The 19758-nt window shown below is 47.4% G+C and overlaps 1 protein-coding gene across 4 annotated transcripts in view; it reads right to left on the bottom strand.

Annotated features, from left to right (window-relative positions):
- The window catches only part of FGF12 (fibroblast growth factor 12), a 206579-nt gene that overhangs the window by 8340 nt on the left and 178481 nt on the right, over nucleotides 1–19758 (bottom strand). For all 4 annotated transcript variants that reach the window (XM_035334482.1, XM_035334483.1, XM_035334480.1 and 1 more), the window contains one exon: nucleotides 35–233. In XM_035334482.1, coding sequence (XP_035190373.1) covers nucleotides 35–233 — 199 coding nt within the window. The remainder of the gene's footprint in view (nucleotides 1–34; nucleotides 234–19758) is intronic.

Raw genomic sequence — 19758 nt, 5'->3', positions numbered from 1 at the left:
TCCACACCACAACGATGGCGGAGAGATTCCATACCTTCAATGGGTTTGGGTACAAAATGTGATGAGGGTTTGGTTTTTTTCACCCGGTTTCCCTTCATAATTTGACCTTCTTTATTGAGTCCCAGGAACCACGCTCGTCCGGATTCTTGCTGCCGGTACAGCGTGGAAGAATAAATAACGTAGTAGTTTTCAAAGACAGATTCTTTAAATTTGCACTCTGGTGTGAAAACATCCTGCAGTGAGAGAGAGAGAGGGAGAGAGAGAAGAAAAAGCAATGGCAAGAATTAATCACTGATCTCCTAAATTAGGCGTCGCTGAGTGATACATGGCGGTCACGCATTGCAGTTAGGTTAACAATAGGAAACAACAGGCATCAGCAACACCAGCTCCCAGCAATGATCCTCACCCAGAACACTCCCCACTGAAAGGGAAGGCTTTATTTCCCCGACACGGCAGAGCTGTGGTTTACAAAACAACCCACAGTGAACGGGCTTGAAAAATGTGCAGGAAAAGTCAGGAATGTGTGTCCCGGTGAGCATGCAAGCCCTGTGACAGCAATGCCCTCGTTTGTGTGAGGTATTGGGAAGTGTGTATGTTCTCCCAGATCTCATCAACAGGCTGAAATAGTAAGCAAAAAACACGAGAGCTGAGAAGCAAAGAGACAGCCCTGCTGCTCACTGCTACTCCCAGAGCCTCCCCCAGCTTCGCTCTTACCTTCCCTGTGATGGGTAAGAAATGTGCAGTGGTCATGGTCTGAAATATCGAGACTTCTTCAAATACTTATGGGCAAAAAGCAGCCTACCAGGGGCATGTAAGTGGATTTGGGGAACACAAACCAGGTAACCAACCTAGTTATTTTCAAAAGGGGCAGGAGGAAATGCTGGCACAACGCCCACAAATCTTTCAATAAAGATAAATAAAAATGACAATAATCAAAGACCAATAGAGAAGTCGTTTTAAACATACGTGATATCTAAGGATTTCTTCAGATGCAGAGAACTGGTCTCTGACCTGCCCAGGAACAGAACACAGGGGCTGGCCCCGGTGTCTCCCGAGCCTGCTGGCTGGGGGCTGGCTGTGCCTGGGCCGCCTGTGCTGGCTTTGCACAGACTGCAGGAGGAGGCTGGGGAGGAAAACCTGCCATGTCTCACAAACTTCTCAAGATTTTAAAAATGGAAAATACTATTAAGCCTCTTTGAAAAGAGCTGGCTGGCCAGGGGGCGCTGGCAATGGGCTCCCTGCCCTTCACCGTCAGACACAGTTATTGGTCTGAGATGTTTTATTCCCAGACTTGAACGAAAATTCTTCCTGTCCAAACAAACGCTCCCTTTGGGTTCCTTAAAATTATATTATTGAGAAAAAAAAAATAAAGAAAAAAAAAATCTCAAACTACAATGAATAAGCATTTCTCAAGAAAAAAACCTGTTTTATCAAACAAAATCCCATTCTGCAGGAGTCAGACAAGGCGTCTCAGAGCCCCGTGAGTGCAGGGGGTGCTGCTACAGGCACGCGATGCGCTCCCAACCCCTCGCGACTCAGGTTCCTCCACCCTTCCTAATGGAAAACCCATGCCCACATCTGAGCAAAGCATCTGGAGCAATGCCACGTATTTACTGCAGACCTCATTTTAAGAGTGAACATTCTGAACACTCAGCAACACTCAGGCATGTATTCCCCCGTGCCCCGGGGGTTATATAAAGTGTTGCTGGTGTGGCAATAAATCCCGTGTGCAGCAGACCTGCGCAACCAGGCGGGCTTGAGACCACAGAAGATGAAGCGCAGCAGAAAGCGCAGAGCTGGGCTGCACACGTGAAGCTTGCATCAATCAGCATCACGCAGATAAAACCACTTTCAGCCCAATGGGTCATTTTGCCCTATCCCTGGGAGCCTTCCTTGCTGGAGGAGAAATATTTTAGGATGAGGGAGTGAAGCAAGTTGAGGGAGAACTGGATGAACTGGAGGAATGGTGTTTGAAGTAGCTTCCCCAAAGATCAGTGTTTGAGCACTCCTTAAATCCACTCGTTATCTCCAGGCTTCGCCTGGCCTCAGAAGAGGTGGCTCAGGCAGTTTGCAGCTGAAGCCCTCCCTGCTCGGCCCTGCGCCACCGCCTGGGTCGGGGGCTCTCCTCGGCACCGTGCCCAACCAGGCAGCAAAGACCATGGCATCTCTGCAAGCAGAGCACCTCTACAAGCAGAGCACCTCTACAAGCAGAGCACCTCTACCATCACACCGGACGACTCAGTCCCTTTTCCCAAGCCTTGGTAACTCCACCAACCCAAACGTCTGAATAGAATTCCCCTTCGGAGGACTGAAAAGTTTTTCTCCGGGGAGGGGTGGCTACCAACGTGGCCAAACAAGCAGCGAAATATTGCATTTTATAGCAGGTATATTTAAAGGGATCAATTTAATGAAGATACAAGAAATAAAGCAAAAATAGCGATTTCCACTAAATGCTTAAGCCCCCCCAAAACAACACAAGCAAACAAGCCTGCCCAGCTGTTTCTGTGGGTTGCCTGCTCAGTTCCTCGTCCCCCCAGTTCAGCTGACATACGGCTCCGGACAGTAACCACGGCACCACCACCAGAAGCTTTCCAGCTCTCTGTATTAGGCAGCTTTAGAAAACCCATAGATTTGACAGCTAAGTTTAGTTAAATAACGCAGTTTTATGCGCTATTATTATCCTTATTACACGTACCACACCGTTAGCAACATCTCGTTCCCCGTGTCGCCCAGCACAATTCCTCGAACTGCCGAACCAGCAATCCCCGGGCCCTGCAGGGGTTTCAGCTCCAGAAATCTTTGGCACAGCAACTGCCGTGTGGGGACCTGACACAAAACCCAAGTGGATGGCGATGGAAAAGCGGGTCACAGACAAGAGAGGAGACAGACCAGCAGGACACAGAGCACTCTCGCACTAGGGATATTTGGTGGGTCCTCTAAACCTATTTACCATGAAAACCCTTCTGGTTTTCTTTTTCTTTATCTTCTTGGTGGCCAATGCCAAGCCTCCCAAGTTTACAAGGCCCAGCTGTCATCTCACTTGGTTCCTGCCCATGTCTCTTGCTTTGTGGCGACTCATAACAAAAGGCTATTGGGATATTGATGGCAGAACCTCTCTACAAGCTTTGCTGTCAAAAATAATTGTGGCAGTGATGCCCAACCTGGTGGGACACGCTGGTTCAGTTGTCTTGTGCTGAGAACTGGGAGGGAAGAGGAGAGCACAGGTGAGCAGATCTGGCTTCACACTAACCAAGCTCCTAGCAGCAACTGCAGCACGGACTGAAATCAGAGATACCTGAGGGTGTTCGTGGATAATCACTGACTTATAGCCAGATCTTTGGTGGCTGTTTTGGTTTTTAAAATAATCTCAGTGTTGATGAAATGTGCTAGATGGGAAGACCCGTAATGCAATACTTTCTCAGCATCACATAGACACAGGGTGGGTAAAAACAGCAGAAGGACCCTCAGGCTGTGTCCCCCACATGCCTCTGACAAGCCATAAGGACAGCCTCCTCCTGAATTAATGGTGTGGTAAGCCCTGGGGTCAGCAGCACCCACTTTGCTCCCTCACTTGGTGCAGGGACCTTGCAAAACAGACTTATTGCAAACCCCACTCAATTAATTTCCCAACTCCCTACTTGATAGAAATAACATGACCAGGTACAGATGGCTTCATCTTTTAATCATCAGCCTTTTGCAGTCTTTAAACAAAGAAATAAATCATGCCTCTGCTTCCTGTACGAACTCCACAGTGCTCTTGGTCCCTTGGCAGCACCATCCCGAACCCAGCTCCCTCAGGAAAGCCACCAGTTCTCCTCATCAGTGTGGGATTGTGACTTGGAGAAAAAATAAATACATTTGTCTGCATTACCTTCATGCCAAATATATGTTTTTTTGACTAAATTATCTTTGGATAGAAAGATGTATTATACATTTATTTGTTCACTATACGGATTTAGAGCTCAAGGCATTTTGTTAAATGTCTCTAGATGTTACTGAAAATGATTTGAAAAAGCCGTTTTTTTAATTGTTAAACTAAAGACGTGTATGAAATACTTGTAAAAGAGATGTTAGCCATTTGCATGCAAAATGAGTAGCATCTGCCTCCAACTTGTTTTCTGTATCTCAGCACAACCCCTTGAACAAAAGGCAGTTCCAGTACGGCAGAGTAATGAGATCTGCTTTGAGAAACAAACATGGCTCTGGTCTGTGCTAACTGGCTTTATTGGAAATCGGAAACCCCACACTTTAGGAAAAAAAAAACACAGTTAAATGGCAGCTATCACACAGACGATCAGAGAGACTGCTTTCAGTGGCATTTTGAATCGAAGAAGGGAGCCAAATGGATGTGACTGGCATTCTGTTTTGTTTTCAGTGCACCAGACCTGCTCAGGAAGGGGTATAAGATACCATGGTTTGCCCCAAAAGCTATTTCTGTTTTAGAAAAACAAGATGTTTAACTTTCCTTGATCCCGGTAGTTTCTCCTGCCATCTGCAGGTGGAAATGTGGATGGATTTCCAGGCCCAAGCCATCCTCCGTATATCAGGTGAGCCCGTCTGGTCCTTCAGGGAGGTGTCAGGAGCAGCTGGCTGCCTCTGCCCCCAGTCCTGGCATGGGCTGGGGGGGCGTTGTGAAGGACAGATTTTTTCTAATCTAACTCAGCTTTCACCTGCCATGGTCTGGTAAATCTATCCCAGCCTCTTAACTTTCAACAAAACAAGCCTGACTGGACTCTCCTTTGCACTTCTATGAAGACGGAGAAGCTCCACCAGACACTGGTGGAGAAACACTGCTGTCAGACCTGTGGGCACGATGCTTCAGGAGGCACAGGGTATTCCAGGAATGCTCAGCCACACCTGGACATCTTTGCTCCTTTAAACAATGCCAGTCCAATGGAGTCACAGCCCTGGAGCTGCTCTGAGCAAGCGAGGGAAGCACTGACCCCTGCCCGTACCAGGCTGGGGGCATCGTCTCTGCTGGCACCCTGAGCATCCTCAGCTGGGAGGTGCCACGACAGGGTGCCCCGGTATGCACCAGGGTGGTGCTCCTGGGTACCGATCACAAGAGCAGGTAACTTGCCCCTTGCTTTGTTTGGGCCAAGCTCCAAGCAGCAGAGAAGGCCCTGATGTCCCCAGAGCATGGCAGGAAGGGTAACAGGCAGCAGGAAAGCTGTCACTGGCTGCTGTACCCAAACCCAGCTGCGCTCTCAGCATCCCCCAGGACTGGGCCACTTGTTTGTATGGCTTGTCGTTTCCCTACAAACATTCTCAGAATTGCCAAATAAATAAATAAAGATCTTTATATATATATTTTCCTGAAGATGTCCTTTTATTATAACCCAAAGGAGAACAGCAAATATACACATCCACATGCAAACCTAATGACTTCATAAATTTAGTCACTGAAACGAGCGGCAATAAAAGAAAAAGCCTATTCTGCAAGTAGTTTGTGCCACAGTTTAGGAAAGGGATGTTAATTATGAGTGCTGAAATATCTAACTAACATACTCCCAGAGTAACAGTTTTCCTTTGTTTACAGCACTTACGGGTTTCTCTTTTATGTTCTGCACAATTACTGAGCCGGATCTTCGATGGGATAAAAACACCGAACGGCACCACAGCCCATGGCATGGCAGCAGCTCCCTCCCAGAGAATGAGGCTTGGGGTATTTACCGGTGCCAGTGCTAACAGGTAAGAGTTCAGCAAGTCAATTAAAACGTATTAAGGAGCCCCTAGTAGACATGGAATCATAAATATGATGACAGCCGTCAGCAACCGGAGCAGGGTTTAGTCAACATCCCTTTGATGCCAACAGCACCAACAAGTTCACCATCGGTACCGATGCGCAGGGACCTGTGCGGATATTGACATTGGCTTCTCAGAGACACGAGGGCGCCCAAATGGAAATGTAAGTGCCCACAAACCTCATACCAAAGCGCTTCTTGCTGCCCTTATTCCTAGGACAGGGCTTTCGCCATGTAGGTCCCGTGCACAGGCTAGGCCCCCCTGCAGCCCCCAGCAGCACCCCCAGGCACTGATGCCCTGCACACAGCCTCCTGAGTGAGCTCAGTGTCCTCCTGCTCAGTGCAGCTTCCTCCACGGCCCAGGGCTGCATCTGTCTGAAATGCTTGGAAATCATTGTGGCTGAGCTCTCTTGGCACGTGATCAAGAACCGCAAAACTGCATCCAAACTGTACATCTCATCACATCTTTGTCCAGATGGCAGGTGATATTCTACTGTTCACACTCCACTTTTCCTCCCCCTTCCAGCTCCATGAGAGATTGGTGACAAGTCTTCCTGGTGGCCTTTTACAAGTAGGAGAGAGCAGATATGTTTTAAAATAACAAGCTGCTACATGGGAGCGCACAGCCCTGCTGCAGAGCACAGACTCACTTGATGAGACAATATGGTTATCTCCAAGTATTTTGACTCTGCCTGAGCCATCTGTGGGTTGGAGGGAACACATTTTCAAATAAATCACCATCCGTGGCAGGTCCAGTCCCCAGCGAGCTGGGAGGCAGCATTAACTAGCAATCCAACTCACCGCCCCTGAAAAATGTAACGAGAAGGCTATTTGCTCTCACTTCTGCAGGAACTGTCTGTGCCCAGGGTACACGCTTGGTGTGTTGGCTTCAGTATAAAACACCAAAGCCTGTGGTGGAGCGCAGGTCTGCTAAGTCTCAGGAACTGCCCCAGCACTCCTTGGCAAAGGAATGGAGACAAAGGTGTGATCGCAGCTCCCCTGGATGTGTCTGTGGTAAGAGCAGAGCAGCAAGGACGTCTGCCCAAGCACATGGTAGGGGATTGACCAAAACCCAGGGAGGTTCTGCAAGCCATGCTGAGCTCCATTCTGCGCCAGCCGGCTGGTTGCCTAAACTGAAACGAGCTCGTATGGAGCCACACGTGCCATGGTCTAGCATCTGGCTACAAAGCAGATGAACCCAGTGCGTTTTTAAGATCCAAACCCAGACTGGTCCATCCCACTGTACCTCAGGATCGTGTTTTGCTTTCAGCTCATGGCCTGTTCACCACACAGACACATTTCTTCTAAACACTTTATCAAGTTAAAAATGCCTGGATTCACTGCACTGGCCTTTGGCAGCTGCTCACGCAAACCTGGTAGGAACACAGCTTTCAGTTTAATCAGTGCTGACAAGAACATAGCTCAGGACGACTCATCAAGCTGGGCTGCTCGCTTCCACGCCTCCCCGGAGAGCCTGGCTATGCTGGGGGAGAACAGGCTCTGGGAAGACCTGGGTACCAAGAAAGGAGCAGCTCTTTGTGCAGTTACCCAGGAAAGGCTGCACGCTGAGCAACTCGCAGGTGGGGGACACAAAAAAATCACGTATTTCATCTGCTGCTCCACTTTTTGTTATTGATGGACCCCAAAATCGAATTCACGGTTGGATGGAACAAATTTTCATCCTCTCTTTTCAAAACATTAGGTACATTTGGATTTTAATGTATTGTTTGTTTGTTTTTTTTTCTTTAATTTTAGATCTCATTTCAAGCTGGAATTGTGAAGTCTTTCAAAACGTGGAGCTGGTAAGACCTGGAGCAGTGATCACAGCATACATGCACGGCTCATTCACATGGCACCTGGCCCATCCAGCCCAGCACCACTCTTCTAGAAAAGCAACTGCTTCCCAAGAAAGGGGTTTTCTGACAGCACTGCCTCTGGTATCGCACTCCTGGCAGCTTGGGGATCTGGTGAAACCCCAAGATCATTATAATCTAGGAATCCCACATTATCCATTGTCTTCTCCACGTTCTGCTTTCCTAACAAAGTGTCTGGAATTGGTAACACTGCTACCAGCTCTGCTTACTCCAAAGCAGTACCCAGAAATACATCTTTGCATTCAGAGATAATGATCATGAGACAAGATGGGACAAGATGAAGATATGTTAGTTGCATACAAGAAAAACAGATTTCCTAAATTAGCATCACACTGCCTCATCTGCTAAAGCCTGAAATAACCATGAAGAAAAATAATAACGTAAGAACCCTCGAAGCACGGCCAGATGGGCTGCTTTGGACCTGTCACCTCTCCGTAGGGCCAGAGAGAGTTTCTGGGCATTCATTTCAGCCCGAGTGCAGGGCACAGTGAATTGACTTGTGGCCTTTGGTCACTTTTGCAATATTGCTACTTTTACTTCTGTTGACAATAATAACAACAATGTATAAACTAAAATAATGATTATGTGTTTTTAAACGTGAAACTATTTTGTTCTGTTATACAAAAGAAACCTCTGATTGGAAAACCAGCAGCAAGTATTAGATTTATCATATTATTATTGATAGTTAAATTATCCTCAAAGGCTCAAACCACAGCAGGAGCACTTTGGGCATTTAATAAAAACAGCCTTGCCATAACAAGAGGAAGGGAAGACCATTTATTTCCCACATTTTTTGTGCAGAGATCCCGAGCACCGGAAGACCAAGCAGTTTGCCGAGTGCTCTGTAAAACCAGAGGTGTCAGAGCTAGCGGAGAAACTTATTTCCCCTGGGTTCCAGTTCATTTTCTTAGGCAAAGGTCCTCTCTTTCTGATAGAAATGAAGTAATACAGTTATAACGTCGGGGAGATCGGGACCGCGGGCAAGCCCCCGGCCTCGTAAGACAGTCTCCCACGGACAGCGCTTCAGCGAGCCCACAGAGCCCAGCCTGTCCTGGCCCCCGGGCACAGCCAGGCACCGAGCACAGGTCCGAAGGAAGAAAAAGGCTCTAGCACGACTTTCTGTGCAGTTTGCTTTTCGGAGTAACACGTCACGTGGGCAGCAGATAAGAGACTTGCCAAGGAGCTCGCCAGGCCTATTACAAGTGTAAGCTGGTGATACACCGAGATAGCCTCTTGGCTTTGACTCTCACATTCCAACCGCAAGACCGGGTGGAAACACACCACACTGACACGCTCCCTATCTGCCCTGATGCTGGGGAGATCGCTCCTCCGTTAAACCAATTTCAGAGCTGTCACGACCAGGGCTGGAAATTCAATTTCTTTACCGCTAAAACTTCCATCCTGGAAGCGAGTGGTGCTAGATTATTAATATTTTGACAGCTTCCTGACAGGGTTGCTACAACCGGGCAATTAACCACAGGCCCCGTGGTATAAAGCATCAGCTGAGGTTGGGGTGAGCTGGTGTCGGACAGGCTGGATCTCACAGCCAAAAAGAAATGTTATGAAGTGTGAATATTCATGTGGCTTTTGCCTCCCCCTCGTTACAGCTGCAGCAGCGCCTACACAGAGAAAAGGAAAGGTTCGTGGCGTGTTCTTGGGAGGAGGCCAGCTCTGCTGCCCACCAGGAGGGCTGAAGGGAACCCACCAAGATCTCCGCCTCAAAGCCTACACCTCCGCATGGATTCTGATGACCAAGCCAGCAAAAACAAACAAACAAAAAATGGTGCTTCCCTAAAACCTGTCAGGATTACCCTAAGGTCTCTGCCCTGTCTCTGCTGAGGCTGCTCTGGCTGCAGCCAAGCAAACCACGTGTCCAATGCTTTAAATCCCTCTGCTCATCATCCAGAGCACCAGTGAAGGTGGATACATGCTACGAAGCAGATTGTGAAGAGGGGCTGCAGGTTCATTTCTGCTGGTCCTCAGCATCATTTACAGCCAGTGGAGGAAGTTTGCAGGCAAGCATCTATCATGTAACTGGGGCACTGGACTTCAAGTTCTGATGGCAGGCTCCTCTGCTGCTCCTGAGTCCTCCAGACTCTGTCCTTGAGCCAGACGCTTTGGGCTACCGTCTCATCTAAAATTCTTTAGGTTGCTCATCGTGTATGAAAAGCCTGTCTCCGGCTGCATACAATAGAGGGATATTCAGCCTCAGGAATGAATGAGACTCCAGCTCCTCAGAACATTTTTGGGAGAGAGAGAGAGGAACAAGGAAGTGTTTGGCATGAAATGCAGACAGCCCTTTGTTCATCCATTTCCTGGGAAGTCAGAAAATCAGCCAACTCCGCTGTGATAGAAATCCCATCCACAGATTGACCACAGTATCTCTGCTTAGCCTGAAAGAGCTGACAAATCCCACAGCCCAGAACAACTTTACAGAGAAGACCAGGCCTATTTATACCTTGAATGGATTTCCAGGATAGGTACGTGCTGACAGCCTGAGTTATTATTATTATTTCTGTCATTTTAATTTTGATGTGAAATAACTCGTGGACCATGCACAAACATTTTGAATGGACCCAAACTATGCCACAGCTTAGATCTGACTGTTCAGTGTAGGCAGCCAAGGGACCCATTGCAGCCGACTCTTTGCTTCCCAGGAATCAGGCAGATGGAAGTGTATCATTAGGGATTTTGTAGCAGTGGCTATAGTGGAATTTTTCACTCTGTTGCACACTTTGCTAGAGAACTCAGATTAGCTTTGGCATCTGATCCTGTTCGGAAGCTAACTAATGACTGCACCTTCCAATCTAAGATAATATAGTCACTCTAGAGAGAGTAATATAATACAGCAACTCTATTTGGCACAATGCACGGTAAAGCAGGAGATAATTTCACTGTGTTACTAATATATAGAAGACTCTGCAACTGTCTTTAAATTATATGACCCAAAACACATCAACAAAGCAATCCAGTGTTAAAAATTGGTATCTCCTATTTGTAGCTCCTTACTGCAGCACACACTCTCAGTGAGATCTAGGGTTTGCCATCAGCTCTGTGAGCATTTCATTTAAGTTTACAGGCTCTGTGTCTATAACACAGGACCAAATGGGTAGATTGAAAGTGCTGGTGGCGAGGACCCGACAATCGCCCTGTGCATGTGTCAGGATGGGTTCAGGTGCTCATCTGCCACCTAGTCCCATGGCATAAACATCGGGCACGTTGGAGGCACTCCTGGCGGGCACCCTTCAGTTTGCCTTCATCCAAAAGGAACCAAGTTTGCACAGGCTCAGATCACGCTGTGACACAAACCACAGAGCAGCACGGGAGTGCAATTCGGAGCTTTGCTCCAAAAGTGCACTCCTGATCTAACTAAAGCACTGATCCCAGAGATGGCTGGGATGGTTGCCTTACTGCAAGGGGATATAATAAAGCAGGCATGTGATGGATGTGAAACGTCAGCGACCTCTTGCACATTGTCTGTCCTTTAAAGGAGCTGGGGGCCCTGCGTGCACACTGGGAAAACAGGGAAGTGAGCAGCGTGCGGCAACCCGGGTGGTGGCTGCACACAAGGTCCCCTTCTCCTGCAGTGTGGGGTTTGCACTTCAAGTTGTTCCTTCGTCATCTGAAATGCCTCACAGTCACACTGGGGGTAAGAACAAGAAGCCTTCCAAAAAAGCACTTGCCACCAACTTCCACTACAAGAAATAGCCACCTTAGCAGTAATAACAGAAAGGTCATTTTTTGAGCCTGCCTATTTCAGTCCCAGTACACTGCTTGCAGGAAACTAGAAGCTGACTATATGTCACAGCTGGGTCCTTCAGAGCTCTGAAAATACTCTTCTTGGCACAGTAAGTTTTAAAAAAATCTAGTTGATCTGTTCTAACAAACAGGTTAGGAAGGGGAAGAAAAGCTCAGGGCTGTCCTGACCATGTCACTGGAGAAGGAACGTATCCTCACCTGCCTTGTTTGTTTTTTTTGTGCTAGCCCAGAGCAGGGAAAAAAAAAAAAACGTAGAAGAGAAATCTTTTGCTCATTGACATAGCAGTCCTTTCTCAATATCCACAATATTTCATAGTTTTCATATGTTTTCATTGACGCTAAATCCTGAATCATTAATGCAGCAACAAGAGCAGAATCAGATCCTCTACGAATCACTGAAACTGGACTACACATTCTGTTCAAGGAATAAACACTGACTCATGAATGTTTCAATTAAAATGGATATGATCACTTTCATAACAAGGGAAATGAAGGAGAAGATTAGAAGTCCTGTGGGAACGTAACTGCTGATGCTTGGAGCAAAAGACACAAAGATAACCTGAAGTCCCAAAGTGTCTGACTTAACTCATCCGAAGGCTGGGACTTCATGCAAGCAAAATGATTTAGCAAAACCTTATTATGTGATGGCGTATTTGTACTAATGGACCTGAACAGTCACTTGTGTCCCTACCGTCCATGGTGCTGGGCTCAGCAACAGGCACACCGTGTCCCACCCTGTTCAGAACTGTCACCCAGGGCAATGAACAGCGTAGCCACCAACCACTGTCGGCGTATTTCACAACATGAAAGCACTGGGAAGGTGAAAACCTGTGAAGCAGAAATTCAATCAGGCAAGTGGGAGAATGCTTACAGAATCACTGGACTTTATTTACTGGTTTTGCACTATTGCATCTCTGCTGACCTAACTGAAGCACATTAACGTGTTGCTAATATGCTCAGAAATACATACAAAAAGCCCGTGCACTTGGAGGAATGCAAGGGAAGTAACAGCACCATTGGGATCGTTTTACTTATAAGAGGGCAGTAAAAAAAATACGAGGCATGTGAGGCACAAAAGAAAAATAATGAGAGCTGTGAAATTTTACTTTTTAAGCTAGCCATAAAATATAACCTTTCAACTGACAAGGATGCTTTAAGAAGTCTGCTTGCTAAATTTAACTTTGATATTGAGAAGTCTTGTGTTTTGTTCTTTTTTTTTTTTTTTTCCTTTTTCGTTAGGGTAAACTTGATAAAAAAGCGAGGCGTGATAATCCTGGTGCTACACATTTTCAAAAGCCATTTTTTAGCTTTAGACTCTTCAGAGAGCGCAGATAACATTTGCATGGATACAAAGCCATTGCAGAAAGACTGTTCCTTAAGGGCAGAGCTGGCTGCAGGGTTTAATATGATAGGAACTGAGATTCATAATCAGCAGCATTCTCATTAATAGCCATTAAATTATTTATTCATATCAGGCTCTGGAAGCCTGTAGGATGTCTAGGTTGTTCTGAAGGGCTCAACTCTCATAAACTTTGCTGCGTGCCTTACTGTCAGTTACTGTTCTGAGGGACATACCTGTATTTTTACAAGTCTTGAGACGTGCTGATGCCTCCAGCACAGCTGGACAGTGCATGGGCTCCCTGAATTATTTGGTCCAGTCCTTGCTACAGCCCACCAATTCTCATCAAAGCTCCACATTATCACCCTCTGATTTCTTTCTCCCACAGTCCATACTGCAAGGCTTTTCAGAAGCCCACTGCTGCAGGTTGTTTCTGGGTATACTCTCCTTCCTCTACTGAAAAAAAGGAATCAAACAGCCCTCACATCTTGCCTGTGAGGCCAGAGGAACGAGCAGCAGGGTCACAGAAACCAACCTGAGCTGCAAAAGATGCCAACGAGGTGGTATTTTGCCCTAAAGCATTCTCACCCTTTTTTCCCCCACTTGTGTCCCGAGCACTACTGCTGACCTTGATCCATTTAAATACCTAACAAAATTACGCTGTAGTAGAATGTAATTATGCAATCAAGTAATGAGCTATGGCTTTGCTCTTGGTCTTGTACACAAAGCCACCTTTGAAGAGGGCGATAAAAGGGGCGATTATTACGGAAGGCCAAAGCAGCCCCAGGTACCCATTACCAGGCACGATGCACGGGATGTGCGCTCTAGACCGTGGTGCTGAGCTTCTCCTGCAGACACCCGCCTCTCGGGCACAGGGGCTGGCAGAGCTCCCGGGGGAGAGGCGAGAGGGGTCTGAGCCTGAAGAGGCTTCGGGGAAGCACGACAGGATCGAGGGTTCCTGGCTGGGCTGGGTTTGGAAAAGCAGCTCCAGCATGGCACCTTGCTGCCGGCTCCAGGCCAGACCTGTCAGGCCTCGGCCTGTGGACAACTCCTAGATTTTGGGGTGGGTGGAAGGAAATGGCAAAAGAGAACCTGATGTTTTAGGGAGAAAAGAAATTGCCAAACAGTTTTGACCACTGTGGTACTTGGCTGGGTCACGCTAGCCTCACACCGGCGGCTCCACAGAAGCAGGATCAGTCCCTTCAAACCACAGGCACAGGGGGGATTTGTTTCTCTGCATAACCAAGTGATGTCGTTAGCAGAGCACTTCAATATTCCCAGCTACCTCGCTCAAACAGCAGTCCTATGAAGGCTGGAGGAAGCCCGCTGCAGTGGGCAGGTAGAGGACAGGGGGAATGAGGGTGGTTGCCTACGATCCCTGCAAAGGCTGTGTCGGAGTCAGAATGTGGATTTTCTGAATCCCAGCCCAATGCTTTCAGCATATAAAAGAGCTCAGGACAGTCTAGGAAGGCACTGGAATACCGGCACCGAGCTGTGGCCTGTCCTTTCTCTCTGACTGCAGCAAAAAGAGCATCACTGTCTGGGAAACATGAAGTCGTCAAGCAGCGATACCAAGCACAGACACGTCAAAAAGCCCCAGAAAGTCCATGGAAATGAATTCCCTATCGTCAGTAGCAGCTTCTCCCTGGGCAAAGATAAATAGCTTGTTATGTATGCAGTCTATGTGCTGGCATGTACTCTACAGCTGACAACGTTCAGCCTCCAGTGTAACTTGTCAAAGCCTGATATGCCTTCCCTTAATCAATGTGGCAAGCTCCTGAACACCACGAGCTTCAAGCAGGGGGCTATTGTCCCTGCAGGCAAGAGAACGAGGCGTGCTGTCAGTCTTGCTGCTGCACTTCAACGCATGCCATCTCCCAGTCACCCGGAGCCAAAACAGAGCTGGATGCAGCTCGCAGCTTCACCAGCACAATCCCCCAAGCTGTGGCTCCTCAAAAGGCCCCAAGACGGGGTGCTGCCACGTCCCGTGGCTCAGCAGGAAGAGGAAAAAGAGATGACAGGCAGTATGGGATGGCCGCAGTGCTTCAAGGGTCCCTCCTCGTCCCAGTTCTGATTGTGCTGTTTCACGCTGTTCGTTTTGAGCTGAATAGGATGAAGGTCTTTTTGGCTACCATCCCAGCCTGAACCACTCATAAAGCAAATTCCCCCTGCGTTAGCTGCTCCACAGGCCTATGCGATGCTGGGACAAAGGATGAGTCTGGGCAGACAGTGACTAGAAAAGAGCAGGGTTAGGAAAATCTGTGGTCAGATACTCAGGAGTGCTTACAAGGGGAACTGCTGAAACGAGACAGTTTATGAAGTCCGAGCACCACAGAGCAGCCGGGGACACCTGAGGTGTGGCTGGCAATCCCTCAGCTCCAGAAGCCATTTGAAAGCTGAAGGTGTGCACTCAGGACAGGGCACCGGGGAGATGTGTCTGCATTCACAGCTCATGCATAACAACTGCACTGCCTGCACTTTGGGAAGAAATGTGCTGGGGACAGCAGGGAAGCACAGCAATTTCATCTTCATCATATCTGACATGAGCCTTTTCAGGGATGACCCTGCAGGGTGCTGCTTGCTGCTTCTCAGAACTGTCTGGACTGGGAAGGGGATGTGCTCCCTCCTGTGTTTTTCAGGACACCACGTTGCTCTAAAATCTGTCCCCAAACCACTTGTCTCTTTGAGTCTCACGATATGGGCAGTACCACATCACAGCAACGTTTTCCCCTTCCTTCCACTCATAACTTACATTATCTTTTGTCCACTTCTGATTCTTTCTTCTCTATTCCCTGGCACTTTATTACAGCACAGTGAGCTTCTGTTTCTTCCTGAGCCCCAGTTTTATACAAACTTTATAGAAAGCTTGGGTGAGTGCAGTACATGCCACATTTTTATGTACCCCATGATCCAATCTGTGCAGATCACATCTGTGCATGTGCTTGCATGGGATTTCTGGAGTTCTGTGATCCTGGCTGGAACCTCAGCAATGGCCTCACCTCTCTGCTTTTGCCTGGGGGAATTTTTGGTGTGGATAAGAAGCGGCCTGTCCTGCTGCCACAACTCTGCAGCCAGAAACCCCATGGCCTGCCCCCCACCTCCTCCACACTCTTGCAACACCGGTAAGTGGTGAGGAGATGTGGCTCCTGCCCAAACACAGTTCATTGCTGTTGCTGTCAACTCACTCTGTTGAAAATAATCCAAACAGCAACAGTGAGAATCTTTGGCCAAACAGGTTAATTTCCATGAAAAAGGCGTTTCCAAGGAAGAAAAGAGTTTATCAACAGTCAGGAGCAACCATCCTCAGAAGTTCAGACCCTGGGTGTATTCGTTGGGACTGAATGGGGCTTACACATAATGGGCACACTGCAAGGAGGCTGCCAGTACTCCTGCGGGGAAAGGGAAGAGCAGGAGAGCAGAAAAAACCCGTGTGCTGGTGCCTGGCCGCTCCCCTCTGCAGCAGCCCAGGCACCAACCTCACTGATGGCAGTGGCAGAGCTGGGCTTGCACTGCGGGCAGCCCCGTTCTCACACGGAAAAGGCAATCAGAAAGTGAAACACAAATCCATCTCAAAACCCATCCCCAAGAAGATAATGCCACTGATTTGGCAGCATGGAGGTATATCCACTTCCCCCCCCCAGCACTTGCACACAAACCAATTTTTTTCTCTTAGTAGGAAATTTCTTTTGTATAATCAGCTCCCCATCTTACTGGGTTCATCGTGTCTTTAACCTACAAATACAAAACAGATAATGTAAAACATGCCTGGGCCACTGCAGGCAGGCTGAGGCACCTCATCTCTTCTGTTTATCCCTGCATTTAAGAGCACATCACCAGAGGGAATTTCAGTAATTCTTGCCTGCCTATTCCCACCTTAGTCTCCGAAAATGATCTGAGCAGGACCTGCTGTGGATGGGAAGGGTGACACAGGAAGGAGAGCAGCTGGCAGAACCACAGCCTCCACGTCCTGACACCCTGGGACAGCTCTGTGACAAAGCAGGGGACTGGATCAAATCAGCTCCAGGCCAGAGGCACGTTTTTAACAGAGGCTCTGCACAGACAGCAAGTTTAGTGCCAGCACGTTATATAGTTTGTGCTTTTTAGGTTTGATTTTGTGCAAATTCATATACACTCCTGGAGAAAACAAAAGTAGTGCTGCAGTTTGGTCCGCCTGCAAGGAATTCATTGCAGTGTGCATCTCCTCATCCCTTTGGGGCACACAAACCAGGCACCAGATTCTCCAGGGAATCTGCAACTCCAGAGTAGTCTCTGCTGTAAATGAGTGAGTATTTAGGGCAATGAGTCCCAAAGTCTGAATATTTTATCAGCGGTGTGGGGACTGGAAAAAACACTGATGTGCATTAAACTAACGCTGGGTACCCTGACTGACTGTCTCTACCTTGGAAGGAAATATCAAAGAGCTCATCAAATTCTGAACGTCCTCCTTGGTCTGATGGCTCCTGAGTGGAGCAGCAACCACTGTGGTGTTAGGTGAAGACACCAGGGGTCGTTCCTGGAAGGTCTCTCCTTCTGCCAGGGACGGGGTAGGTTGTGGCTGACAGCAGGATTTCCCCACTGTTCTGTCAATACAATAATTAATTGCAAGTTTCTGTGCCTTCAAAGACAAGTGCACTACCTACAGATGGGTGAAACTTTTCTGATCTCTCCTGACCTTGAAGATCCCTTGACAAAACTTTCCTCAGTATTTTAACTGCTGTTTCTATATTATTGATGAACCCTTCAGTCATGCCTAGTGAAAATCCTTCAGACATTCATAATGTCGGAGATTGGCTATTTGGACAGGTGACAAGCCCATTTCTGCTAAGCCAATATTTTTCATATCAGGAGTCACCAAGCAATGGCAATAAGAGTGAAACAAGATGAGAGCTGGAGATCTCATCCCAGCTCCCAGCTGATTTCCTGAGTGTCCTGCCAGCCGGAGCGTGCCTCTGTGCTTGATTAATTTAAATTGGGAGTTTCTGAAAACAAAAAGTGTAACACTCAGCTTCTAATCAGAGCGGAAAGGTCCTGCAACTGATCAGCAGGCAGTGAGCGCTCAGCTGCACTGCTAGGTACTCCTCCTTCTGAGCTCTTTTGCCAATAGTGATACAATCACCAAGCAGCTCTTTAAACCGAGACAAATAACCTTAACAGCGGGGCAAATAGCCTCCCACAGCTGTGGATCCCAAGTAACTATTCCAGGGACCTCTGTGCTGGTCCCTCCAGCTGCTTTCTATGGTCCCTCTACACGTTGGAGTTTCCAGCTGAACGTGGGGAGATGGACTTTCCTTCATGCTGCATGTTCCTGGCCCCAGGCTCTCCAGGCACCACGAAAATACAAACCAGGGGCTAACAGAAATGGTGATTGCTAAAAGACTTTGTGCTACCTTATTTTTTATATAGACTCTCATTTTACATCGAAATGGCCATGCTTTTCTAACGCATGCACGCACACTCAGTAAGCTGTGAAAGCACAACTTTATTACCATGGATTTACCTCAAAGGGTAAAACTGAGCCAAAAATCAATTCGGGTTTGCTGACAAAAAGCAAAATGCTAATACTGGTGTTAGGGAATGAAAATGTCACTCCCAAGCACCTGCAAGAATATCAATCATCTTGGTTTTTACATTATATGTTCCTTCCTTTGCTCTGCAGCTACTTTGCAGAGCATGTCGTGCCCAACTCTGGCCTGGAACCAACTCCTGCCATTTTCCAGTGTGGTTTCAGGTTCGAGGGTCAGAGGCCCATGGCATTAAAATTAATTGATTTTGAATGGTTCCCTGAATTTTGTCATCAGCTCTGTAATAAGCCTCAGGTTTAATGGTTTCAGATCTGTGTATGTAATATCACAGTGGATGGCCACAAGTGGAAATCTGGCCCTGGGTTTCTGGACCCGAACCCATCAGTCTTTCCTACTTTAATTAGAGCCATAGACAGACTGTACCCAGGAACGGTACATGCTTGGACGCCCGTCTCCCAAGACAGATATTTAGCAGTTTTGACATGTAGTTCATGTACTCACTAAGGCTATCAAACAGCTTTGGCACCTTAGCTCTAGCTGAGCGTCAAAGGGAATTAGGCACCTAAGTCATTTAAGCACATCTGTAAATCCCACAAAGCTTCTGTAAGCACCTTTCCACATCCAAATACTACTGAAAATCTGTTTAGAAAAGTAGATAAGTAGAAGACCGATAAAGAACTGTAAGTAACCTAACTATTGGTGCTACTAGAGACTTAGCAGTGGCTACGGTATATTATACATACAGGGCTCCTTAATAACAACAGGATATGGGACAAATTCTAATACCCGAAAAAGAGTTGGTAAACAAAGTTCTGCATGCAGAGCTGGTCAGGATTATTATCCTGGTCCTAAAACATACAAAAATCTTTAGCCTGATTTCTGCAGACCACAGAACAGCCATCTTGCAGAGGTACTGAGTGTTCGCAGCTTTTTTGTCTTTTTTTTTTGCCTGGCAGCAAAGCCCGGCAGCCAGGGCTGGGAGCACAGCATCTCTGCAGCGGGGGCACTACGCTTGGCTGTGCTCGCTTTCATTGTTTGAACTCTTTCAAGGGGAAATGTGCTGCTGTGATTAGCTGGGGTTATTAGCAGTGCTCGATGACTTGTAATGTCGCTGATAATCAAAAAGGTCTCAAAAAGTGGAAGAAGGTGAATTGAGTTAAAATATACAGCCTACCTACAGCTCACCTTCCCAGGTCAGCGACGCGCCTGTGCCTACAGCCCGCTATGTATACGCAGCAATTAATTCAGTGACTGCAGGTGTACAGATGAGGACAGAACATGACTCCAAATGTCTTTGCTTAGAAGATGCTCCCAAGTAGTCAAGCCTAATTTTAATGAGAAAATGCTGCTGTCATATAAACCACTGACTTCAGGGCCAGGAAGTATCTCTAGAGAACTCAAATCCGTCTGCTCTGAGGCATGAGCAAATATCCCAGAACCAATGCTTACGGGTATTAGCCTAACATAGTCTTAAATACACCACAGTAAGACCACAATACACCTAACTACATAGTCCAGAG

This window comes from Oxyura jamaicensis, chromosome 9, assembly GCF_011077185.1.
Source record: "Oxyura jamaicensis isolate SHBP4307 breed ruddy duck chromosome 9, BPBGC_Ojam_1.0, whole genome shotgun sequence".
Taxonomy (NCBI): Eukaryota; Metazoa; Chordata; class Aves; order Anseriformes; family Anatidae; genus Oxyura; species Oxyura jamaicensis.
Note: the sequence above shows the minus strand (reverse complement) of the source record. Positions and strands in the feature narration are given on the sequence as shown.